Here is a 27305-nt window from a genome sequence, read left to right as displayed (position 1 = left end):
AGTAGCAAAAGATTTGTGGGGCAGGGAGACGGGACCACTTTAAGAACCACAGCATTTACTCATCAAAGGGTAGAAATAGTCATTTTAATACTGATACAAGTTATTTTAAGGGACAGCATTGATATGAGTTATTTTAAGGGACAGCATACCAAATAGGATCATTTCCACTAGGATAGAGTATATGAGACACAAGGGTCAGGAGCGATCATGGCGGGGGTTCCTTTCTTCCTAATGTGGTAAGTGCTCCAGGTTCAGGTCCCAGGCAAAGCTCCCCTTAAGCCCACCCTTCCCTTTACTGCACTAGATTAGGGCCTGACTTAGAGGACTCATAGGTTCAGGGTAGGACTAAGGATCGCATTATAGACCTTCTTCCAAAGGTGTTTCATGATTAAGGAGGAACATCTCTCTCCAACAATTACAGTTCAACCCAAGTCTTTCAGGCAGTGGAAGAAAAGGCGTGTAGGTTGTGCGGTCTAGCAAAGCCCAGGCAGAATGAATCAGGAAGGTCCCCAACAGTGCCACCTCTCACAGCAGACCCCTGGAATCTCTCTCTTTGTGATCTTGACACTACATTGATCCAGATGTTGGGTTTCGACTTCCCTCTAACTCCTCCTACACATAGAAAACTTCAAAGCTTACCAGCATGGTCCTGACAAGCATATAAGAAAGAAAGTGAACAGACAAAGATAATGCAGAAAATTCTCTAATTCAGGCATTCCCTAACATCAAGGCTGCAATCTTTAGTCTGTAGTTCATGTCACCTGTTTTTCATGTTGTTTCCCTGGAAACCCTGGGAGGAACATTACAAGCCTATGCATGGTTTGACCTCCTTCAAGAAAGGGAATGGGTTCTGGGACCACTGTCACTTTTCTGAGGGGATATGTTGGGAAAAGAAAGATCATATCCAAAGTGAACCTGGAGCAGAGAAGCAAAGTGGAGTAAGCATCCTTTACTTTTATGGCAAAAAATAAAGAGTCATAAAACACAAGAATGCATTATCACAGAAGAAGTGATGATAGAGGAAATGACAGTAGCAAATTAAAGGCACTTCTTTTCCTGGATGGCATCTTCAAAAGGCAAAGATAGCAGGATCCACAGATGACTTCAGGAAAGTAATAGCAGCTTTCACAACCAAAGGCATGGTGGAGCCTGTGGTGAGGAAAAACAAGAATCAGGGATGAAGGATCGCAATGAGAGGCTCCTCCAAACCTCCCAGATCATCTATGCTGAGTTGTGCTTTTCTCTGTCCTCAATATCCCTGCTTTTTCTCCTCTTACTGCCCAGATTCTCCTTGAATCTTCTCTGGCCCCAGATACGCTCAGCTGCAGTGAGATAACGAACAGCCGGGAGAAAACGCTCCAAGTCTAGTCTTCTACTCAGCTTGGTATTGAGACAGTAAGGAGAATCAATGCCACTTGTCCTTCTCACAGTTCGCACTCCCCATTCGTGTCCCTCTCCCTCCCTACTCACCCGCCTACCTTGTCCCCAGTTTAAGATTTCACCCTTGTCCTCCCAAGAAAAGAACTAGCAGGAAGATTAGTAAAGCAGGATGGTGGAGACAGGTGACAATGGGACTCTCTTGTGGTAACCTTCTGCCAGGCCAGGGAAGGGGAAGGAGACAGGCCTTAGGATTGTGCTCCTACCTGCATGGACACGCATCCAGGCCATGGCCTTTCTTTCCAGAAGCTCCCATTCACACTTCAAGTCCTTACCATTGCCATGCAGCCAGATCACAGCCAGGATGGTGGCCCAGCCTGAGGAATCCACAAGCTGCACGGTAGATAGAGAGCTCCAGTTGGCACAGGAAGTCCCTCAAAAGGACGCAAAAAGATTCACTCCCTCCTCACTTAGCATCCTTCTAAATGCTACTAGATGGAGTTACCTGGTCTCTCTTTACCTCCTGATACTACTTGCAAGGCATAATGCCAGGCCTTAAACCTCAGGGCAGCAATCCACTGAGTCTCGAAATAGAAAATCCTAAGTTTTAAATCCAGTGTAACCACCAGGACAGTTCTGGAAACCCTTAAGACAAGGCTTACCCAGCTCTAGTAAGAGAAACATAGGCAAAATTACTTTTTAGTTTATAAAGTACCTTCATGAGTCTTTTTAATTGTAACCCTTATACCCCCACAAAAAGTCATGAAAAAATATCAATAAAAGAAAGAAAACTGATTTCATACAGAATTATTAACAAAATGATTTGCCCAAACTTAGCCATCTAGCAAATGACAGAAGTGAGACTAAAGGCCAAATATTCTGATTCTAGTTGTATTGCTCTTATTTCTCAATAGAAAATCTCAGCCATACAGTAGAAAATTGTCTCCCATGAGTTTACACCCACTGCTCCCAGCTTCAGTTTTTAGAGTCAAGAGATCAAGGGAAATTCCTATTTTATATCATGACCTTTAAAACTTGGAAATAGGGCCGGGTGCAGCGGCTCACAACTGTAATTCCAGCACTCTGGGAGGCCGAAGCAGGCGGATCACTAGGTCAGGAGATGGAGATCATCCTGGCTAACATGGTGAAACCCTGCCTCTACTAAAACACAAAAACAAAAAATTAGCCGGGCTTGGTGGCAGGCACCTGTAGTCCCAGCTACTTGGGAGGCTGAGGCAGGAGAATGGCGAGAACCCGGGAGGTGGAGCTTGCAGCGAGCCGAGATGGTGCCACTGCACTCCAGCCTGGGCAACAGAGCGAGACTCCATCTCGAAAATAAATAAATAAACAAACAAACAAACAAACTTGGAAATGGTTATCATGTCCTCTCTGAGTGGTCATATTTCACATTAGAATTCTCAATTCCTCCATTTCTTCCTTAAGAGGACTGCTTAAGTCAAAGCAGTAAATATCCCCACGCTTGTTCTCCTAGTCTAAAAACAAACAGCATAATGATTTCAAAAACATATCTCCTTAAATGGTCTATCTGGAGGTAAATGTACTGACAGAATTCTACAATCACAGCCCAAGAATACAGTAGCATTTCAGGTAACCCTGCTGTCCTCCATTACTTAGTTAAATATTCTGACTCATATAGTTGTAGTCATCTAAAACCTCTGATTTTCATGTGCAAATGCTCTCTTCTCTACCTGTGGAGTTGGGAATTTGCAACTCAAAACAGTACTTAGCTTTTATTCCTACTATGTTGTTTTTCTTTTTTTTTTTTTTAATGAAAAATTGCAACTCATTATTCAGAGGTTTTTTGGGATCCTGATTCTTTCGACTGATAGTTTATCTCCCAGTTTTGTCATCTACAAATAGGAAAGCCTTGGTCTTTATCTTCATCTAAATCTTCACTGAAACTGTGGATCTCCAGAGAATTCAGAGCCTGGTGGGTCTAAAAATCCGTTTCAAGTTTGAAATCAATTCATCATTCAGTGCCATGGGTTTTCAACTAGTTTGTACTTGGTCCACGTTCTCCTCGTTAAAAAAAAAAATCAGATTCCTTACTGAAATTCAGACATACCAGGTCTGTTGGTTCACTTGATTCCATTGGCCTGGATACCATTCCAAAGAAGGAAATGTCAGTCTGATGTTTTTTGTTTCCAGTGCATCTAAATAATCCCTGTATCCTCTTCCAAGTGTGTATGAATTATAATCTTAATTACTTTTTCTAGAACAGCATTTTCCAATAAAAATATAATGCTAGACACATATGTAATTTTAAATTTTCTAGTAGCCAAATTTTAAAAAGTAAAAATAAAGAAGTATAATTACTTTACTGATATATTTTATTTAACCCAATCTATTAAAAAGTCATCATTTTAACATGCAATCAATATACAAATAATTATTGATGAAATGTTTTATTCCTTTTTATATAAAGTCTTTGCAATTAGTATGGATTTCCCACCATAGCACCCCTCTATTCAATTAAAAATTTAGTTCCTCATTTGTATTAGCCACGTTTCAAAGGCACAATAGCCACATGTGACTAGTGGACACTACATTGGACAGTGAAATTGCAGAATATCTTAAATTTATTTGATCTCTTTCCACATTTTGAAAGTTTAGAATGATATTTGTCCTTCAGGCTTTTTGCACCTGTCTCATGTCTAACAGCTTCTCAATGAGTGTTAGAAGATTTTGCAAGTTACCTTGAAATTCTGGAATGCAATTTATCCTCATTAGCATATTTAAATGCATCTGAAACAACTAGGTGGTTCCTATTAACAACACTTCACGTATCCTGACTTCAGTTAACTCTGCCAATGTCTGGACCACTTTCATCAGTATGAAGAGGAGCAATAACGAGGTTATTATTGGGCGTTCTTAAGACAGTCTTAGAACTGAATCTGGCTCTGCCACTGATGGGCTAGGTAAACTCAGACACCTTTTTAGACCTCCCTAAACTTCAGTTTCTTCATCTATAAACAGCAACACAAATGGGATCTACTTTATTAAATTAATGTGTGAAATAAATAAGCTCATGAATATTAATTGCTTAGTACAGTGCTTGGCACAGAGTAATTGCTCACTAAATATTAGTTATATAACCAAGACGATTGGCAGGGAATACGATTAAAGTGGAGGAGGATGTTGCTTTCCCTTTGTCATCCACCAACAAAAAACCATCAATTCCTACTAGCTTCCCCATTAATCCCTTGCTCTTTCTGCTCTAACATGATCAGAAAAACCTTCAGCCTCTATTTATTACAAATTAATTTACTCTATGGCCCCCTATATTTTCCTTCCTCAGATAGGTCCTGAATCACCTCAATTCTTGATGATGACCTCTCTCTCTCAAAAACATACATACTCCTTTTTCCATTGAATCTTACCTCAGCAGGGTGTGCAGCTGTTATTTCTTCCAAACTCACACCTAGGACCTTGGCTAGATCTTCATTCAGATCCCAGGAACCATTTGCATTTTGGTGGTAAATCAGCTGCACAAGATAATTCTCTCCAAAGCCTTTGAGGAGAAAGAAAAGGGGAGGATGAGAAATTATGGAGCTATTGGCCCCTCAGCGTACTTGAATTTAGGGCTGCTAAATTCAGAGACAGGCCATAGCAAGAATGCAATAGAAAGAAAGTCATCAGACAACATCCAGAAGATCGGTCTTCAAACCATACTTGTGAAAGGATGATCATTGGAACAGGGGCTCACAGTGGGTGGCAGCAGGGCTCTGCCGGGGGGCGGGGGCAGCCCGCAGGCAAGCCGTGTGAGCTGAGATCGTCAAGGGAGTTTGTTCAACTAGGGGTCACCCTAGACTCCACTGAGATAGCAGGTTTCAGGGTCCTATATGATACACTAATGAAGCTACCTGGGCTGACCCTGGGAAACATAGGGGTGGAACAAATCTGACCATCTGCCCGGTGCTTTTCAAACAGATGACCTCCTGGGTAAAGAAAGCCCGAGGCAGCAGAACATTGAAGGTTAGTTTGTCAGTCCCGATAGATTGGAGGGGTGAACCAAGGCCTGCCTCACCTGCATGGTAAGTTTCCAAGTTGGTTCTGTGGGTGCAGGAATGAGTCTTTTCCAACAGACAGGGCAACTTTTCAAGAGACATCCATGGCTTGTCATAGCTGTAACTACAAGCTTTTAGCTTGCCTAGTCCTATATGTGTGACAGAAAAACACTTGAGAAAATGTTCCTATTAAGGTACTCACCTGGATTGTGCCGGTCCTTGTGACTTATCAACCCACAGAGACTGTAATTGTCCATCTGGAATGAGACGGCCTCACAACACATAACTCCCCTTCTGGGCTGAGATGCAGAAGGAGGACGGTCGGAGGGTAAGGCCTTTCGAAAACCTGAAAAAATCCATACAAACATTAAGACGGTGGCACTCCCTGCTCTCTGCAGTGGACGAAGGATGCTGACAATTCGAGATACCCTCCCATCCACATGGACTTCAGTCACCACCCTTACTGTGCTATTTTTCTCTCATATGCCCACCTCCGGTACAAACCCTCGCCCTCCTTCTACTGTGTCCTCTGGAACTCCTGACACATGCTAAACAATTTTTCCTGCATCTTTAGTTTTACTACAGGAGGCTTCTGCCAGCTAAGTCTCAACTTAAAACTGAATTTGTCCTCCCAAAAGACTATTCTCCCTCCATCACTCTCAAATGGTTGTTGCTCAATGTACCACACTTCAAGTAGGGAGGCAGGGTTGGCAACCTCTTCAGTCCCTCATGCTGCATCCAGATCATTAAATGTGGCTTACCTTCCACATGTCGTCACTATTGTCTACTTCCAATCCCTTTGTTACTTCCAATCATTCACTAAAGTATCTGAAAACTAGACCACAGACTTCCACTCCATTGAAAGGCCTACCATCATCTTGAGAGATTTCATCACCCAAGTAGATAGCCTATTCGACACCCTAATGCAAAGTTTCTTTGACTTCATCAAATCCAATGACTTCCACTTCATTTTACCGTTGCTACTTCCTCCCAAGCCATGAAGATCTTGTTATTAGAATTGTCCCACTCATAGAAAATAAACTGAAAAATTGAAGCTGGGTACAGTGGTTCACGCTTGTAATCCTGACCCTTTGGGAGGCTGAGGTGGGAGGATCACTTGCGCCTACAAGCTTGATACCAGCCTGGACAAGGTAGCAAGGTCCCATCTTTGTAAAAAGTTTTAAGAATTATCTGGGCATGGTGACATATGCCTACAGTCCCAGGCAGAAGGATCACGCAAGGCCAAAAGTTTGAGACCAGCCTAGGCAATGTAGTGAGACCTCATCTCTAAACAATACAAAAATTAAAAATTAGCCAGGCATGGTGGTGCATGTCTAGAGTCCTACCTACACGGGAGGCTGATGTGGGAGAATCACTTTAGCCCAAGAGATCGCGGCTGCAGTGAACTACAATCACACCACTGCACTCCAACCTGGGCAGCAGAGTGAGATCCTGACTCAAAAAAAAAATTTTTTTTTTAAATTCCTAGTTTTAAAATACAATACCTGATTTTTCTAGTTTTCTAACTTAGAGATTTCTGTTTTACCTGATCTTTGACCTCATCTGGACTAGTAAGTTCTTGACTTCTCTACTTTTTTTCTATATGTCAGCTTGCTTCCATCAAGCTCTCTAGTGTTACCCTAAAAACAAGCTTCCTAGCATTACCCTGATACCAAAACCAGATAAAACAACAAAAGTAAAATTACAGGCCAATATCCTTGATTAACACAGACGCACAATCCTCAACAAAATACTAGCAAACCACATTCAGCAGTACATTAAAATGATCATGCATCATTATCAAATGGGATTCATCCAAGAGATGAAAAGTTGGTTCAATAAACATAAATTGATAAACATGGATCGCACTAACAGAAAAAAGGACAAAAACATATGATCATTTCAATAGATGCAGAAAAAGTATTAAACAAATTCAACATCCCTTCATGATAAAAACTCTCAGCAAATTAGGTACAGATGAAATGTACCTCAACATAATAAAGACAATTATGGCAAACTCACAGCTAATATACTGAAGAGGGAAAAGTTAAAAGCATTTCCTCTAAAATCAGAAACAAGACAAGGATGCCCATTTTCACCACTTCTATTCAGTATAGTACTGGAAGTGCTAGCCAGTGCAATGAGGCAAGAGAAATAAATAAAAAGAATCTAGATTGGAAAAGAGGAAGTTAAACTACCCCTGTTTGCAGATGACATGATCTTATACATAGAAAACCGTGAAGACTCTATTAAAAAAAAAAAACTGTTAAATATAATAAACAAACTCAGCAAAGTTGAAGGATATAAAATCAACATACAAAAGTCATTAGTGTTTCTATACACAAATAGCAAGCTCTCTGAAACAGAAATCAAGAAAACAATCTCATTTGCAATGGCTACAAAATAATTAAAACATTTAGGAATAAATTTAACTGAGGAGGTAAAACATCTCTATACTGAAAATTGTAAGACATTGATGAAGGAAATTGAAGAAGACACAAATAAATGTAAAGATATCTCACATTCCTGGATTGGCAGAATAAATATTGCTAAAATGGCCATAATACCCAAAGCAATTTACAGATTCAATGCAATCCCTATGAAAATATCAAAGACATTCTTCACAGAATTAAAAAATTGTAAATTTGTATGGAATTATAAAAAAAAATAGTCAAAGTAACCTTGAGAAAACACACACACACACACACACACACACACAAACAAAATGCTGGACGCATCACACTATCTGACTTTAAAATATACTACAAAGCTATAGTAATCAAAACAGCCTAGTACTTGCATAAAAACAGACACAGACCAATGGAACAGAAATTGAGAGCCCAGAAATAAATCCACACATGTACAGCCAACTAATTTTTGACAAAAGTGCTAAGAATACAATAGGTGAAAGACAGTCTCTTCAATAAATGGCATTGAGAAAACTGGATATGCACATATGAAAGAATAACATTAGACCCTTATCTCTCATCACATATAAAAACCAACTCAAATGAACTAAAGGTTTAAATGTAAGAGGTGAAACTATGAAACAACTAGAAGAAACCATAAAAGAAAATATCTATGACATTGGTCTGGGCAATTATTTTTGGATATGAGCTCAAAAGCATGGGTGACAAAAGCAAAAATAGATAAATGAGGTTACCTCTTGTGTATAGCAAAGAAAACAATCAACGGGGTGAAGAGACAACCTACAGAATGGGAGAAAATATTTGCAAACCAAACATCTGGTAAGCGTTTAATATATGCAAAATACACAAGGAATTTAACTCAAAACCAAGAAAGCAAATAACCCTATTTAAAAATGGACAAAAGATTTGAATAGACCATTTCTCAAAAGAAGACACACAAATGGCCAATAGGTATATGAAAAAATGTCCAGCATTACCAGTCATCAGGAAATTGCAAATCAAAACCACAATGAGCTATCACCTCATACCTGTCAGAATGACTACCACCAAAAAGACAAAAAATAACAAGTACTGGTGAGGACATGGGAAAAAGGGAATGCTTGCACACCGTTGGTGAGAATGTAAATTAGTATAGCCATTGTGGAAAACTGTGGCTCCTTAAAACGTTAAAAATGGAGCTACTATATGATCCAGCAATCCCACTGCTGGATATATAGCCAAAAGAAAGGAAATCAGTAATATCAAAGAGATATCAGCACTATTCACAACAGTCAAGTCATGGAATCAACCTAGATATCCATCAGTGGATGAATGAATGATGAAAATGTACTATATATACACAATGTCACATTATTCAGCCATAACAAAGAACAAAATTCTGTTATTTGCGACAACATAGATGAACTTGGAGAACATTATGTTAAGTGAAATAAGCCAGCCACAGCCTGGGTAAAATGGCAAAACCCCATCTCTACGAAAAATACAAAAAATTAGCTGGGCATGGTGGCATGGTAGTCCCAGCCACTCAAGAGGCTGAGGTGGGAGGATTGCTTGAGCCTGGGAGGTTGAGGCTACAGTAAGCCATGGCTACAGTAAGCCAGTAAGCCATGATTGTGCCACTGCACTCCAGCCTGGGCAACAGAGCAAGACCCTGTCTCAAAAACAAAGAAGGAAAATAAGTCCAGAACAAATACATAAAGACAGGATAGGCAAATATATAGAGATAGAAAGTAGGTAAGTGATTACTGGGACTGGTGGGGAGGGGAGTGGAGGAGAAGATAGGTGGGGTCAGGGAGAGAAATGGGAAATGTCTGTTAATAGTTATGAAGTTTATTTCTTAGTGATGAAAATGCTCTCAAATTGATTGTGGCAATCAATGGTTGCACAACTCTGTGAACATACTAAAACCCATTGTATTGTACACTTTAAATGAGTGAATTGTATGATATTTGAATTATATCTCAATAAAAAAGATATCTATATATATAACTCAAAACCAAGAAAGCAAATAACCTTATTTAAAAGTGGACAAAAGACTTGAATAGACATTTCTCAAAAGAAGACACACAGATTAGTCAGTTTGGTTACTCAGTGTTTACCTGCACTTTCTACATTTTAATGTTTGTTTTTTTGTTTTCTCTTGGATTATTTTAAATCTCCTTGCCAATGTGATGCATTCTAGTTCCCTGGGACAGAAAAGTTTAACACTAACCAGAAATCCTAGATGTGGAGGTAGAAGGAAAACAAAGCAACTAAAGAACATTTCACAGCCTTTTCCTTTAAATAGTGTGCTCAGATAGTCAGAACCTTTTATTCTATATGAATTTGAATGCAATAAAACTCATTACCTGATTGGCATCTTATCTTCAATGGGGCAGAAGCACCCAACAGCATTGGCCTTGGGATGTCCCTATGAGCCAGAGGCCCCTGAACTGGCTTGTTGAGCTCCTTATTGATAGCAATGAAAGCTGTGAAGGAGCTTATGATACCAGACTCAAGGCTAAGGTTCAACGCATCTTTTTTATCACTTGCTGGGGTATCCCTGAGGCCCATGTCCTTGGTCTGGAGCAAGGACTTGGCAGCAAGGCGGTGAATGGTGAAGCTGAAAGGAAAAAATTAAAAAGTACTGAAATGTAGGGAAAGACATCCATATACCAGTTTCTCAGGGCTCCTAAAAGTTAGGAACAGAAGAGTTAAGATAAAGTCAGATAAGGGGAGAAATAAGACTTGGGTGGTTTAGAAATAAAAAATGATTGTAGGGAAACAATTACAATGAAGCCCAGAATTAAGAGAAGAAATCTAATCCCCAAAGATGGCAGAGGAAAGAAGGAAGGAAGGAGGGAGGGAGGGAGAGAGGAAGGAAAAGAAGAAAGGAAGGAAGGAAGGAAGGAAGGAAGGAAGGAAGGAAGGAAGGAAGGAAGGAAGGAAGGAAGGAAGGAAGGAAGGAAGAAAGGGAGGGAGGGAGGGAAAACTGAATTCTCACTTGACGTCAGGCTTGGGTTGTACAGGAAATGTCACTTTATCCTCAAAAGTCTTGCCCTGGAGTGTGTATTTGAGGCATACTTTTGCTGTTGTCTCTGCTGCCTGCAAATTAGAGATGAGTAGAAATGATAGAAGAAAGAGATCATCCATGGAAGGATCAGAACAGGGGCAGGTACCCAAAACAATGTATTAAAATATCTGATGAAGAATCAGGTAGCCTAGGAAACCAGAGACCTGAAACGATGGGAAGGAAGTAGGCTAGCTCTACTTGGCAAGTGCCATCTCCGGCTGAGATTGAAATCCACCTACCAGCTTTAGTGAAATGGTCAGTGTGGTAGCTCTTTGACTAGAGGAACAAACAAGAATGGGAACTCACTGGCATCCTCCCGGTCAGTTGGGCATAGATGATTAATCTCTGACCCCTAAAGATGACGGTCTGTTCTGGGGAAAGCATTTTAGCAGACAGACCAGGAGGCAAATGCCAGCTCACAGAGACATCCTCTACCACAGGCTGCAGAGAGCGTTTCAGAGTCCTGAGAGCCTAATGGAGGGAAGAGAACAGAATAAACACACATGATACGGACAATGGCAGCTACAATTAACTGAACATTTATGTATCAGATGCGATACAATATAATACATGTCATGCCTACTCCTCAATACTATTCCAGGAGATGGGCTTTATATATGAAGAAGCTTTACATATGAATAAGCCAAAGCTGAAATATTTAGTAACATAAATGTAAATAAACAAAATGTTTGAGTAACGAGACCCTTGGAGAAGGGGATTAGATAACAGGTGGCACCAACTGGGAAAGAGAAGCTTAGAAATACCACCAGAGGGGTCTTCTCCTTGTGCAGAAAGATGAAATGGAATAGCAATTTATTACCTCTTCCAATCCATTAGACATATCACGATTATTCCTTCTCCTTTTCTTTGTATAGTTTGCATGCAGGATGCAGGTAGTACAAAAAGAGGTTCTAAAGCGCAGACCTAGAATCTCAGTCATGAATGACAGTCAAAGCTCTCAGTTTGTCTGTGTCTGGTCTTAAATGCAAAGGCCCCGATCCTTTTCAGCATCTTGTCTCTGAGCTTGCAGCTATTGGGACCAGATGTCATATTTCCAGATACTACAGTGAGCTTCTTTTACATGAGGCCAAAAGTAGCCTGACTAAGTATACAGCCTAAGGCCTTGGGGATATAGGAACAGGTATCCTGGAGGGAAGTTGCTACCCCTGCCCTTGCACAGTGCCCCCCACCCCATTCCACTTTGGTCTGGATAGTGGAACAGACACAGCCAGTCTGTCCCTCACCTTGGACTGCATCCTGTCTTTGCCTGTGATAAATTCTGAGGTGCCGCCTGATGCCCGGGCAATACCTTTTATTAGGCTGGTGGAGGCACCTTCTCCGATACCGAATGAGAAACACCTGCAATTGTAAAAGGACAGAGGTTAGACGCAAGCATTAAAGAGTAAAAATAGAAAATTAATACATAATGGCCAAAAATACATAAGGAAATAGTCTACTTTCTTGATCAAAAGTATAATAGCTACCATTTACTGAGTGTATTCTATATTTTAGGAGGTATAAAAATGCCTTAAATCAATGGTTCAATTTAATCATCACAAAACCCCTAAAAAGCAGGCTTCTGCTTCACTTTGCAGATAAGAAACTGAGGCCCAGAAAGTTTAAGAAATCTTTCCAAGATCATGCAACTACTAAATGACAGCAACGTCACTGGAGCACTGATCTACCTTACTGCAAGATCCCTCTGGCAAACTAACAGAAAGATAGAAACTAACACCAGTTCCTACCTAATGATGTGCTGGTACTGTATCTCCCCCAGCAAGATCATTCTTAGGGAAAGGAAGTGTGCCTCCTGCTCTTCTAACTGGAGAGTTCTTGCCCTGCCTTAGTCCATGTGCACCAAGTAACTTCTTAAACATAATGTGATTTCCCAAATAGAATTATGTATAAACAAAGAATATATTGGTAGTACTAGCACAGGTGCTTTTGGAAGGCATGTCAGACAGAGTTTTCATTGCAAATTAATACCCTGCAATTTTGGTTTATGTATCAGTCTCTCTTAGATTAGTGTGAGTCATCATCTCCAAGTCTAGTGGCATCAGCATTAGGATCAATGCTCTACACTTGTAAGACTCAGGAACTGACTTCTAACTGGACCTACCTGTGACGAGACTTCCTAAATACTACGACCTGACAGCATCTTCATATCACAACCTTTAAATTTCTAACATGATCTTTGAATTGTAGCCTATGTTATAAAGTGCTGGTTTTTTTAAGGTCTTTTGTATAAAATCAAAACTCAACAATTTTGGCTGGGTGTGGTGGCTCACAATTTGGGAGGCCAGTGCCAAGAGTTCAAGAGCAGCCTAGGCAACAAAGTGACAGACCCTATCTCTAAACAATCAAACCACAAAAAATTGATGACTAACTAGAACTCACGACAGTGCTACATGTGGATGATAATAAAAATCAAAATATTACAATAATAGCAAAAGTTTATATAGCACTTACTTTTTGTCTAGCCCAGTTCCTAACACTTTCCCTAACATTCTCTTTTAACCATAACAATAAATCTATAAAGTGAGTACTATTAGGATCCTAATTTTCATGTGAGGAAACTAAGGCATAGAGAGATTACTTGATTTATCTTCTGCAGGCAAGCAGAAGACCTGTAACTTAAATCAATGATTTCTGACTTAAAATATAACACCCTAAGAAAGTTCTGCTCACAGCAATGCCACTGTAAATTGTTTCAGGCCAGCAGAGAACGAGGAAAGCTGTATACAATATTTACAACAATTTGTTTGAGAACATCAAAGGTCTACAAAGATAAAAATCTATGGGCCAAGACCTGGGAGAGGAGAGAAGCCGAGAGAAATGAGCCCAGCATCTGATGTTCCTTGACCCTTTGAAGCAAGTGCCAAGTACAAAGACAGATGACTTAAAACCCAAGCGGTTACACGCAGGCGGGAGGAACAAAATAGCAATTTGTGCTTTTCATAGCAAAGGTGTTCTTGTAAACAACTAAGAATTAAGGATACAACCCTAAAGGACTACATCCCAGAGGTAGAGGTGAATCCGAAATAGACCAGCCGTCATCGTGACTGAAGTTCCTCAGACCCTCACTGGATTAAGATTGCCTGTTCCCAGTCTATCCAGTGACCATTCAGAAGCGAAGAATAAAAAGAATGGATCCTCTCACAGGGAAGATGTCATCTAGAGGATCATCTAATTTCTATAATTTTTTATTTGACAACTAACAAAAATAGAAAATCCTCAAATATTGGGAAATTAGGCACTGTACTTGTGAATTATACAAGCTTAAAAATCATAATGACAATTGGAAAATATTCTTAAGTAGATGACAATGGAAAATGGCATATCCACATTTAAAATTCAGCTACAGATGTGCTTAGATCTATGGCTCTGAATATACAATTAGAAAAGAAAGTCTAAAAATCAACTATCAAGCGTCTTTCTCAAGATGTTAAAAAAGGATGGCCAATAAACCCAAGGAATGTAAAAGAAAGAAAATAATAAAGATAGACAGGAGTAGATATTAATGAAATAGAAAACACTTACATGATAGAAAGTACCAACAAACACAAAGGTGCTGGTGTTTTGAAATTATTATTAAAACTGATAAATATTCAGTGCAAGGAAAGAAATATTAATAGAAAAGGCACAAATAACCAACATTAGAAAAGAAAAGGTAATATCACTACATATTCTACAAAATTTAATAATATTATTAGGCAATATAATAGATAATTTAATGCAAATAAGTTCAGTAAAATATGCAAACTTTTATAAAAAAGAACACATAAAATATGAATAGTTCAAAACAAATACTTTCTCAAAAAAATGTCCAGGCCAAGAGAGCTTTGCTGGCAAATTATAATAAATAGTTATGAAAGAAAATCTTTTGGAGCAAGGAAAAAAGGCAACCTTCACAGCTCATTTTATGATACTAGCATAAAATTGATATCAAAACCTGACAAGATAAGACAATATATGTCAATATTTCCCATGAAAATAGATTCAAAATCCTAAAAACTGTATTATCCAAAGGAATCAAAAAATATGTGAAAGAGATTAATATATCACAACTACTTTGGGTTTATTCCAGAAATTCAAGGTTGGTCTAACATTTAAGAATTATCATTAGAATTCAGTCTTTAAAAGAAGAAAGGATAAAATCATACATTCATCTAAACAGATGCATAAAATACATTTGATGAAATTCAACAATCATTCATTATTCAAAACAAAAGAAAGAAAAGAGAGAAAAGAACCCTCAAAACAGAAACAAAAGGGAATTTCCTTATTCTTAGAAAGGATAACTACAAAAAAAAAAAACCCTTACAGCAAACACCATACTTAATTGTGCAAAGTTGAAATGTTCCCTTTGAAGTCCAAAATGAAATAAGGATATGATCATTTTGATTCAGATTTCTACTAGAGGTTCTCTCCAGGCTAATCCAGAAGAGAAGAAAAAATTTTAAAAAAATAAGAAAAAGAGAAAATTTTTAAACATAAGAAAAATAAAACTGATATTTTTTTGCAAATGTGATTCTTCATAGAATATCTAAAGAGCCTGCAAATATATTATATTTGCAGACTCTTAAATTAAAATATAATTTAATTATTATCTAAATTAATTAACATCATTACATACAAGTCAAGGTAAAACAAGCTATAGAAATTCATTTCTAAATAGAAATAAACAACCAGTAAATAAAATTATTAAAAAATACTATTTAAAATATCATCAGACACCTAGGGAAACAATTTAATAAAAAAATGCATGAAGCCCTCTACACAGAGAATTATAAAATATTGCAGAGAGATTTTGTGTGTACAGAAGGCTTCCCTTATCTGCAGTTTTATATTCTATAGTTTCAGTTACCTGCGGTCCACTGCAGTCCAAGCATATTAAATAAAAAATTCCAAAAGTAGACAATTCATACATTTTAAATTGCATCCCATTCCGAGTTGCATGATGACATCTTGTGCCATGCTGCTCAATCCCACCCTGGACATGAATCCTCTATGTCCAGCATCTCCATGCTGTCTATATGACCATCAGTCACTTAGTAGCAGTCTCAGGTATCAGACAGATACATGTGGTATTGCAGTACTTATGCTCAAGTGACCTTTATTTTACTTAACTGTTCATTTTATTATTAGTTATTGCTAATCTCTTCCTATGCATAATTTATAAGTTAAATTTTATCATAGGTATGTATGTATAGACAAAAAACATAGCTGAAACAAATGTGGTAAAAGGTTGACAACTGGTAGACCCGGGTGAAGGTTATATGGTGTCCATTGTACTTTTTTTTTTTTTCAAGATGGATTCTCACTTTGTCACCCAGGCTGGAGTGCAGTGGTGCGATCTCAGCTCACTGCAACCTCCATCTCCCAGGTTCAAGCAATTCTCCTGCTTCAGCCTCCTGAGGAGCTGGGATTACAGGCACACACTACCATGCCCTGGCTAATTTTTGTATTTTTAGTAGAGATAGGGTTTCACCATGTTGGCCAGACTGGTCTCAAACTCCTGACCTCGTGGTCTGCCCGCCTCGGCCTCCCAAAGTGCTGGGATTACAGGCATGAATCACTGCAGCCAGCCCATGCCATTGTTCTCCATTGTTCTATTTTTGCAACACCTCTATATGTTTAAGGTTTCTTAATAAAATGTTGGAAACAAACACTTCGAGAAATCAGAGACCAAAGTAAATGAAAGGATATACTATGTAAATAGATTGGAATGCTCAATATAGTAAATAGTCAGTACTGCTTAAATAGATCTAATCAATGGAATTCTGGCCAATAGGTTTCCTTTTCTGGTAAAAACTGACAAGCTAATGTTAAAATACAAATACTAACAGTCAAGTGTAACCAAGACAGTCTTGGTTATGAAATGAACAAAACTGAGGGCTTATCACTATTGGAAATCAAGATTTATCATGAACCTGTACTCATTTATATGGTGTAGTTCTAGCACACATCTAGATGAATAGACCAATGCAATGGAACAGAGGATCCAGAAACAATGTACATGTGCATAGATGCTTACCGATGACAGAGATGACACTGTGCATTAGTGAGGAAAGGACAAACATTTCCATAAATGGAATAGGGTCAATTTGACACCTACATTACAAAAATACAAACCTTGGACAGGGAAAGACTTTTTAACAGGACACAGAAAACACTAACCATAAGGGAAAAGACTAAAAAGTATCGAACTACATTAAAATTAAGAACTATTACTTGAATACATTTTGAAGCTAAGAGCAAACTATAGAGTATTTCTAGAACATACAATCAACAAAGAGCTTGTATCCAGCCTACAGAATGAACTATAGATCAATAAGAAAATCAACCTAATAGGAATAAATAAATAATAGGAAAAAGACTTGAAAACACATCACAAAAGAGGACATACAACTGGTGAACAAATATGAAGTAGTGCTAAACTTCATTCATCGGCAGGAAAATGTAAATTAAAACCATAATAAGACACCACGACACACACACAAAACTAAAATTTAAAGACAATATCATGTTTTGGATAGGAAATGAGGCGACTGGAACACTCCTACAATAAAGAATTAAATTAGTACAATCATTTGGAAAAATGTTTGGCATTCCCTAGAAACTCCACAACTCTGTCTACTCAGAGAAAAATCTACGTATATAAATATGTATGTATGCATATACATATGTGTGCAAACCAATAATGTACAAGAATACAAAACTGTTCACAGCAGCATCATTTCTAACAGCCAAATCAAAGTCCTACAGCATTAAAATCAATAGATAAATTATGGTATAGTCATTTTACGGAATACTATACGTCAGTGAAAATTAACTATGGCTATACTCAAAATATATATGAATTTCTCAACATATTGCTGAAAGAAAAGAAACAATATACACAGAAACAAAAACATATTGTATAACTCATTTATTTTCACTCAAAAACAAGCACAAATAACCCATGATGTTGTAAGTCAGGAAAGTTTTAGCGTGTAGTGACAGGAAATAGGACGTGATGAAAAAGGGTACAGATGGAGAGGCCTACTACCATTCCAGGTTTTACCTATGTGGCGATGACACAGTGCATTCACTGTGACAATTTATCCAGTTGTATACTTATAATTTTTGTAGTTTTCTGCATGTTTTACTTCCCTAAAAATGTTTATAGTAAAAAAAAATTAACATCTTACTATTCAATTCTCGTGTCCATTATAGTTTAGAAAGAATAAGAAACAATGGTTTTGCTGTGTTGTTGATGTTATTTGGAAAACTGTCTTTACTTTTTATAGGGAGAAATAAATTTTCACCTGCTAAAACTAAATTCTGAAATCATTTGGTCTACTTTAAGGAATGTCAACAGTGGCATCATGTAGCACTAGAGTCTGTATGCCACTACTTAGCTCCAATTACCCAGAAATCACATTTTCTTCATACCTGTGTTTCTGTCTGTTGATCCTAACTTCTTTAATTACACTAAATGTGTCTGTAACTTCTCCATCTGTAAAGACAAAAAGCTGTACAAAGAAAGAAAATGTTCATCAGGTCTTTGTCAAGTTCATTTTAAGAAACCAGAATTTGCCCTTGAAAAATCCACCTATTTCATTGCAGAGGCTCTGGTACCTCTTCAAAGAGGCATGAAATCCCCAATGTTTCAGTCACTAGCACCACATTCGCACATGATCTGTTCAGAACCCAGGGAATTTTTAGCATCTCCCCTCCTAGCTGCATCTAAGTTATTGTGGCACTCCATAAAAGGCCTTCCAGTGTCCATCGCATGGAGTTAAGGAAGAAGAAAAATGCATTGTCTTTTTTTTTCTATTTACTATATGATAGAAGACTGTGAATTACAAACCATATTTGAACATACTGCATGAAGCTCAGGGGCATAGATTCTTAGGGATTTCACACTTGCAGTCACTTCTGTGAGCTCTGTTCCACTTCTTACCTGTAGGGGGTGGCCTGGGATGGAGGGTTCCCTGTAAATGTTCTGGAGTGGTGCCAAGATTTCAGTGCCCCCTAGGTCGGCCTGCATAAGCTTAACTCTCCCCAGAGCCTCCTCCATTGTTTGCTGAGTGTACTTCACACTTTTCCTGAGAAAAACAAACACACCCAGTTACATGAGGGCTACTTAACTTTGCCCAGTATAGAGTCCCTGAATTGAGAAACCCCCATGAAAAGACAGTCTTATCCGAAACCCCCAATGCCAAAGTCAACTCCGCAGTAACCCCTTTAACAATTTAGTCGCTTTCTTTAAAATCTCATTTTGTACTCCCTATTGTCTTTCCAGAAACTTACGGAAAGTATGCCTCATAGGAAGAGCCAAATCCATAGATGTTGAAATAACAGCCCATAGGTAAACTCTTCAGCAGCAAAATCAGTGTTTCCTGAAGGTAAGAGAGCATGAGGAGACAGAGTGAGAGAGGCTCGTCAAAACACACGGGCCCTGCCAATCGACTCTGGAGGATGTAGGCCATCACCCAGCTTGTGCCTTCTTACATTCCAAAGCTAACCTCGGGGTCGTCATGCTGCTGTCTCAGGCTCCAGATAGATCCTAATTTAACCCCTCAGATTCATCCTTACTTGAGCATGTGACCCAGAAGAGGAAAGAAACTTTACCTTGGCTGCCTGGATGCGCAGCTGAGATGTATCCTGGCTACTCATGGGGCTCTGCATACTTCCCGAGCGGTCCATGAGGAAGACAAACTCTCCACAGGTATTTGATGGTTGATCTTCCGGGATATTTGGATAGAAACTCACCATTGCGGATGGATCTCGCATCAAACGACCTGTTCAGAAAGGATAAAGCCACCGTAAGACAAAAAGGAACTCAAGAATCCTAGTACCTAAGAATCAATGGTAGTGAATTCAATTAAGAGCTAAGAAAACTGAAATCTAAAACACTGTGATGATTTGTATACTGCTTGCAACAGGGTCGAGGTGAGTTATAAATATATAAGACAGACAAAAGCAGAACAGATACGAAAAAGAAGAAAGAGGATAGACATTAGTAGACACAAGCAATAGTGAAAACATTATCACTGATTACTAGTTTCCTGGCAGCTAGGCAAATGAATGAAACACATTAGGTTAAAATGTTCCAGCATTTGCCAAAAGCATCAGACAAGTTTATCTACAGAATCAAACCTTTTCTTCAAATCAAATAAATGGGAAATGTATCACATGGGCCTTAAGTCTTTAACTACAGCTTTGAAAAAAGTGATACTCACGTGGACAATTTTTCGGTTGACAATTTACAAGAGTTGAGAGTATAAGTATTATACCCACCAAGGTAAGTCTGTCTGCTTTGGCTACTAATAACTCGCTAATAGTCCCCAGAAGAAAGGGAAACACTGAGATACGTGTTGGATTCTATTAGCATCATCCAAACAATGGTGTGGGGGTGACCACAGGAGCCCAGTCTATCTGGCCACGTTGTCAAAGCCATAGCTATGACTATTTTTAGAAGCAAATGAGGGCTGATACAGGAACTGAAATGCTAGTATTGAGATAGTGATGCAATGAGAATGGCTGGGTCAACTCCAACTTTACAGAAAATATAAGAGGCTATACAATTACATTCCATTATCCCGTTTTTACAAAGTGGTTCCAGGATCATAGGTTTATATTCTCAGTAGTCCCGGGATTTGGTATGACAATAGAATGTGGCTCACTTTAATTTCTTTCCCATAGGATATGCCAATCACCAAACTGGCTTCTGAATAAGATGGGTGTTGCCCATCAAATATATGATAGGACATTGGTTCAAAAATAACATTTATACAATCCAGATGTCTGGATATATGACAGAGGAGGAGCTTTTTTGGTGAGCAAGGTTCCTTTCCATTCTCAGAGACAGCTGGTTTAAATGGAGATGGTGCTATACTGAGGAGTCGGAAAGGGTGGCATGAGTATGATATGGGGTAACATATTTAACCTGTTTACAACAATGCCAGATGAATTGTAAGCGTTATATGTGAATTATCTACTATAATTTTAGCCTGGCTCAAATTATTTTCACCTCCATGAGTCTCAGCTTCTTTGTGTTCAGATAAGGCATTTCAAACTTTAGCTCCTCTGCTCGCTAGCCTCATGTCTTCCTCTAGCCTCATGTCTTCCTCTGAAAAACCAAGGTAGTAACACCTACGTCAAGATTATTTTAAGCAGGGGTATCCAATCTTTTGGCTTCCCTGGGCCATATAAGAAGAAGAAGAATTGTCTTGGGCCACACATAAAATACACTAACACTAACAATAGCTGATGAGCTTAAAAAAAAATCACAAAATAATTTCATAATGTTTTAAGAAAGTTTACAGATCTGTGTCGGGCTGTATTCAAAGCTGTCCTGGGCCCCGTGCGGCCCCCAGACTCTGACTTGAACAAGCTTGATTTTAAGAGTTAAGTAATATAATATACTTAAGGAACTCAGTTTAGGGCTCAACTCAGATTAAACCCGTAATAACAATATTATTAAATTATTTCTAAATTGTATTTTTACACACTTTTTAAATTAAATTATAAATTTAATTTTAGAAAGACATTATGTTCTTAATATCGTAAGTACATCTGTTCTAAGTTTGTAAAAAAATAACATACTGTGTTTTTGTCATATAGCTGTAGGTTTCATTTGGCAGAACTCTAAATGGTTTTAGTGAGCCAAGCTGCCGCTTAAAGTTGTCATTTGCTTCCTTGTGTGGATGAGAACAGCAAGTCATCTTGACTAAATATATGACCTGGGAAGCAAAACTTGAGCAGTCCTGCTGGAAGGGATTCACAAGACTGTAAAGACTGTCCCTGATGTCCCCCCTTGGCCTTCAGAACTGGTCATGGGGACTAGATGAGAAAATCTACATAGGGACCAAGGGAACTTCTTAGAAAAACAGGGACTGAGATCTCAATGCTTACCTTTTGAGATCCAACTTTATGAAACTTTCTCTGGTGAAGACAGTCCTTTAAAATAATCTTAACTGACAAGTAGGTCACTGTGATGGGAATATTTCATGGACACCCAAGGAAACAGTCACCATAAGGAAAGGAAAAAGCAGAACACTAATGTACAAAGACAGAGCCTGGAGCTTCATGGAAGAGGAGCTGGTTACAGCAAATCTGGTGGAAACTGGGAGCCCGTTGAATGACCTTAGCATGGAGAGCTGGCCCTGAGGAAGAGTGGCTTAACAAGTGAGGGAAAACTAAAAAGTTCAATTTGTGAGCTCAAGTATGAAGCTACTTTGGAAGCAAACATTAACAATGAGAGAGTAGGGTACTCTATAGAAAAACAACTACAGGGTATTTTCTTGATAACAGTTATAATTGCAAAAGCAAGAGCCTAACTCAAGTCGTCCCACTTTGAATATGATTGTCACCAAGGACATGTCCATTCCACCACGTGTAAATGCTTCAGAAGTCGCAATAGCACTCCAGTCCTGCGTCATTGAAACCCAGGAGCATGGCAGCCCAGGAAGCCCCCAAGAACACAGCAAACTGACATGGGTTATACCAATTTAAATTCCAAGAAAGAGTGTGTATACATAAAGGAAAATTTCAAAAGCAAAAAATATTAAAAGAAAACAAGAAACTAAAGTTATTAAGAAGCTAAACTTAGTCTTAGGAATTAAAAAGCTGGGGCAAAACAAAAAGTTTTGGAGACGAAGGGTGGTGATGGTTGTACAAAGTGAATGTCCTGAAGACCACAGAATTGTACACTTAAAAATAGTTAAAATGGTCAATTTTGTTATGTATATTTTATCTCAAAGAAAAGAGGAAAAAAACTTCAGTTGAGACTGCAAGTAGCTGTGATGAATCAATCAATAAAATTATTTATTAGATAAAAAAGAAATTAAGAACTAAACTTAGTCAATCTAATCACAATTACTGCTTGCATTCTTCCTGTGTTTTAAAATGTTTTTCCTAAAGCACAGATTATTTTATAGTGGTAATCCGTCTATAACTTACTTTTCTTTTACTTAACATTCTTTGGAGGTCATTTTTCCAATTACTTCAATCTGTCAGTGTACATTATTTTAGGAGCTGCATAATAATTCATGAAGTATACCTAGCATAGTAAATTTAGCCACTAAGAGACATTTTGATTGTGTACTAATACTCGATATTATTAAAATGGTGGGGGACATCTCAGTGCATATTTTTACTTATATCTAGATTTATTTCCTTAGGCAAGATTTCTAAAAGTGAAATTATGAAAGTTAACATTTATTTATCACATATGGCCAAATTTATCCTTAAAAGGTTAATTCACCACACCTTTTAAAGCATGAGGCATCAGATTTGGAAATCGTTGATAATTTGAAAGGTGAAAATGTCACATGATTATTTGGATTTCTGTCAATACTGATCATTGCCACATGTTTATAAACTGGCCATGTTTTCTCTTGTAAATTATCTGTTCCTGGCTTTTGCCCAATTATCTACCGATCTACTTAAATTTGCCTACAAGACATATCACATGACAGTCATTAAACCTAACCATTTTGGCATGACATAGTGTAAACTATTTCAGTTTTCACAAGTATTAACCACCACTGGAGGGAAGGAAAGAAAAGAGGGTAATTTGACAGTAATTCCAAGACAGGGAGGTGCCCCTTAGAGGATTACTACAAAGGAAGAAAGAAAATACCTGGCTTCATTTTAGGCATCCCCATCTCCAAAACCACGCTGGGGGTATGCACCTCACTGTAGTAAATCAGGAGTTCCACGTCCCGATCAAACTTGTGTCCAGCAGCCAGGGAAACCTGAGTTGGGGACAGGTAAAGGAGCCACACTAGAATCATCACTGCTTGCTTCTTGGGGCTGAGGTCAGGGCTATAGTCCTCCTCCATGAGAGAGCATGACCAGGAACAGAGGTGAGGCTGGAGAGAAGGCTCTGGAGATTAAATAAGGATATGGAAGGAGCATGTGGGACCCCCTCTGGGTTACCATTTGGGAAGAACTGGGTGGGGACCAAGTCAAGACTTAAGCAACAGAGGAACTGACAACAGCAGTATTCTCTCATTAACTACCTGAGCAGAAGTCTTGTCCTCTCCTAGGTACTCAGTGGGACTCAAGGGGCAGTTGGATTGGACCTTCTCAATGCCATGTTTGGAATCTATGGTGGCGACCATGCTGAGTGTGTAGGGCAGGTCCTCCACAGGGACTATAGGAGTCTTCACATTAAGGCAACTGTCCTTCGACGACCCTATAAAAAGTGACCTAGTTCTGTTTTCCTTGCCAACACTTTTTACGACAGTCTCAACCTTAAGAAAATTTCCCCATTTATGTCACCCACCACTAGTATTCAAAGGGGAGAGCTACTCACCAGAGAACTGGTATCTAGGATTCAGGACAGCTGGGAGGACAAAGCGCAGAGCCCTATCTGCTTCCAGAGGCAGCTCCTGCACATACTTCAGGGTGACTGCCGCCTTCGACCCAGGTTGGAGGTTACCCACGTTGCAAGAGAAGACATCCCTGGAGCTGCTGTCCTCCTCCAATAAGAAGGCCTGGTGGCCCTGGGAGATGGCTTTCTCGTAGTTGGTGCGGGCCTGAGAAGAACAGGGTGAGGGATGGGAAAGAAAGGGAACATCCAAGGTGACATGGCTGAAAAAGAGACGAGTAGTGCAGAGTGACTGTGATTGGTCTTGTCTAATCACAGCTATACTTTGAATGCCTCTGATTGATTTTTTCCCCCCAAATGATTTTAGAAAAATGGTGGTTAGAAAAGAGTAGAAGAAAGAGCTTTCAACATCAGCATGTTTTGTGAAAGTACATTTAGTAGAGATCATAAAGAGTATGCGTTAAGGAAATAAGAAGGGAGGAGGTAATATAATAAGAAGGGAGGAGGTAATCTCTACTACCTTCATCTTGTCTTGTAATTCTGCTACAATTTTCTTTCCATCCACCAAGGCCTCAAAGCTGTAAACAGCAGAGTCTTCATCCATGGGGAACAGAAAGACGGCCTCCAAAGGAACTTTCTCCTCGTTCTCATAGTTCAAAGTTGCAGACACACCAGCCACAAACTCGTAAATGGACACGCTCACAGAGATACTCTTCAGTGGCACTGGAGATAGACCAGAATTCAAGTTCATCAAGCTTCAGTAGGATGCCTCCTTGTAGATCAAGCCTTGTGCTAAGTGCCGAAGATTCAATGGCAAGTAAGAGTCACAAAGTAGGCTTACCTGGCTCCCATTGGAGGGTGAGTAGGCCATAGAAGTGCACCATGGTGATGCAAGATTTCTGCAGAAAAGACATATCACAAACAGGGAGACATGTTGGAAGTTATCTGTTCAAACACCAGTACTTTATGTGCTTTTCTCTGGCATAAGAATACAGTCAAAGGGTTAATGTTGGAGTTAGGAAGTTGGAACCTTTAAAAAAAGGAGACAAAGATTTCAATCAAAAGGCTCCTTTTAAACGGCAGTTCTAGGTAGGGAAGGTATAAGATTCACCGGTATCCACTAAACAGGAAACATCTGAAACCCCCCGAGGCTGTTTCAAACACCAATTCCACTTCCTCAAAAGTGTGTTTAATTCACCACTCCTTAGGCATATGGAACAGGTGTCACTAACCCCTCTGAGTCTCAGTATTTTCTTTCTAAAATGAGTAGCATAATATCCACACATCATATATGAATTAATACATGTGAAGTCCCTAGAATAGCACATGGCCCATAGGAGGCATTTATTCAGTGATGACAGACATCACTGTTGTCCCTATTATTGTTGTAACTGTTAATCAATAAACCTCTGCCGCCATTCACTTTGGATCATGGCATTCAGGGACGTGCTGCATGTGAGAAGCTGTGTGATCCAAGATGGACTCCTGCCACAGGCCATTTACCTTGTGGCTTTTCTTTGGGACTCAAAATTAAAAGATGCAAGTATATTTGTTTGTATCCATCCAAGATATTCTAATATATATAAATATTATATATGCACATAGCCTACATTTGCACCCCAACTAAACAGCACCAGTAAATCAGGCTTTTCCTTCCATATCTGTTATTTTGAGAAATTGGATAAAAATTGAGTGTGGCAAAATGACTCACAATTTGACAGCAATGCAGAGGACAGTGGCAGGCGTAAGGAGAGGAGAGGATGCTCAGAAAAGGGCTTCTACGCAGACCTCTGACCTGGGCAAGTTCTCTGGGAGAATGGGCTGGGCTGGGGGAGGGAAGAATTTCTAATAACTCATTAAGCAGACAGCCTAAAGCAGGAGACTCCCACAGGAGTAAAACAGCTGAAAGAGAAGCTCTCAGGCTGGGCAATACTCACCAAGGGTGGCTTGAGTACAAGAGAGACGCAGAGGGTGTCCCCTACAAGGAAATAGCCTTCACTTTCCGATTCTAAGCTCAGAAAAAAATCCTCCATTGAGGAAAACTTGCTATTCTGCACCCTTGCCCCGACTCTTCCCAGTACAAACAAAATTAGTTTGGGTCAGAATTAGTTCTGTCTTTCAGGATCGCACTTCAGAAAGGCAACTTGCAAGACTTAGGTAGAGACTGGCCACCAAGCTGAAAGCCATGAATCTGAGGCAGCCGGGAGAATACAAATCTTCTGGCCTAGCCAGGTAGCTGCTTCCGGAATGCAGCCCCAGCAGGGGCTGCTCAGCAGCTAGAAGGGAGGGAGGGGAGCTGGGTGGCACCACCGGCCACACACACCCCTGCGACCTGTGGCAGGGGTTGAAGTGGAGAACCCGGAACCAGACAAGAAGGAGATTTGGGGTAAGAAGTGAGGCTTGGATAAAATCAGAGATTGATTTAACCTTTCCATTTCAGTCCTAGATTTCCAATGTCCACGTATTTACACAAGGGACTGCGTCAGTCTCTTACATTTCTATATAGAAGGGCTTAGAGGCTGCAGTTGATTGGAGTAGATAGCGGCTTACAGCCTCATTCCTCAGTTTACACTATCTTGAAATTCAGAAAACATCAATTGTCTATATCAAAGAAAGAAAGGGGGTAAAAAAGTAAAGTAAAAGAGAAGGAAAGTAGGAAGAAGGGCCTTGAGATTAGGAGATGCCTAAATCCCTCCTTCAGCCTCCAAAAGATTCCCCTAAACTACCAAACTTGCAGGAAACCTTCCTGGGGTTCATACATCAGGATGAAATCCTCCACCCGTGGGGCGTGCAGTTCAAGGAGCCCCTACAAATTTGGGCACTGGGGAAAGGGAGCTAGAATGCGCAGCTCTCAGTCTTCCAGCGCAGGGGATGGATCCAGGCCCTGCACCGACAGCTTGGTCCCCTACCTTCTTCTCCTGCAGTCCGGTGTGCTCTGAGTCACAGCGGAGTGAAAACAGCTGCGGTCATAATTTCCGGAAAGAACCGCCCCTTTCTAGGGACCGTTTATAAAGTAGGGACTACAAGACTAAGGGATCAACGGAAAATTTTTAAACAAATAATCGAACTTTCGCTTGTTTGTATCAAAGGAA

General features: G+C 39.4%; 1 protein-coding gene across 2 annotated transcripts; it reads right to left on the bottom strand.

The window, feature by feature from the left end:
• Positions 1-934: 934 nt before the first annotated feature.
• Positions 935-27243, bottom strand: VWA5A (von Willebrand factor A domain containing 5A). Of its 2 annotated transcripts, XM_011927018.1 has the most exons (19): positions 27123-27243; positions 25925-26039; positions 25055-25112; positions 24734-24936; positions 24199-24421; positions 23903-24078; positions 23521-23635; positions 19506-19675; positions 19185-19273; positions 18835-18979; positions 18324-18403; positions 12131-12245; positions 11193-11357; positions 10818-10918; positions 10183-10436; positions 5608-5751; positions 4779-4909; positions 1644-1770; positions 935-1149 (listed from the first exon to the last, which is right to left on the bottom strand). In XM_011927018.1, exons 3-19 carry the CDS (start codon positions 25095-25097, stop codon positions 1070-1072), a joined length of 2361 nt encoding a protein of 786 aa, XP_011782408.1. In that variant the 5' UTR covers positions 25098-25112; positions 25925-26039; positions 27123-27243; the 3' UTR covers positions 935-1069. The 2 variants fall into 2 exon arrangements, with proteins under 2 accessions (XP_011782408.1, XP_011782407.1); XM_011927017.1 differs by lacking the exon at positions 25925-26039 and having other exon boundaries at positions 27123-27200.
• Positions 27244-27305: the final 62 nt, after the last annotated feature.

Source organism: Colobus angolensis, unplaced genomic scaffold (assembly GCF_000951035.1).
Source record: "Colobus angolensis palliatus isolate OR3802 unplaced genomic scaffold, Cang.pa_1.0 Scaffold7, whole genome shotgun sequence".
Taxonomy (NCBI): domain Eukaryota; kingdom Metazoa; phylum Chordata; class Mammalia; order Primates; family Cercopithecidae; genus Colobus; species Colobus angolensis.
Note: the sequence above shows the minus strand (reverse complement) of the source record. Positions and strands in the feature narration are given on the sequence as shown.

Excerpts from the sequence above, each read along its gene's own strand:
- VWA5A (XM_011927018.1), bottom strand. The coding sequence starts at position 25,097 with ATGGTGCACTTCTATGGCCTACTCACCCTCCAATGGGAGCCAG. Across the intron at positions 24,937-25,054 it reads CACCCTCCAATGGGAGCCAG|TGCCACTGAAGAGTATCTCT; the intron begins GTAAGCCTACTT and ends GTCTATCTCCAG. Across the intron at positions 18,404-18,834 it reads TCCCAGGCCACCCCCTACAG|CTTTTTGTCTTTACAGATGG; the intron begins GTAAGAAGTGGA and ends TTCTTTGTACAG.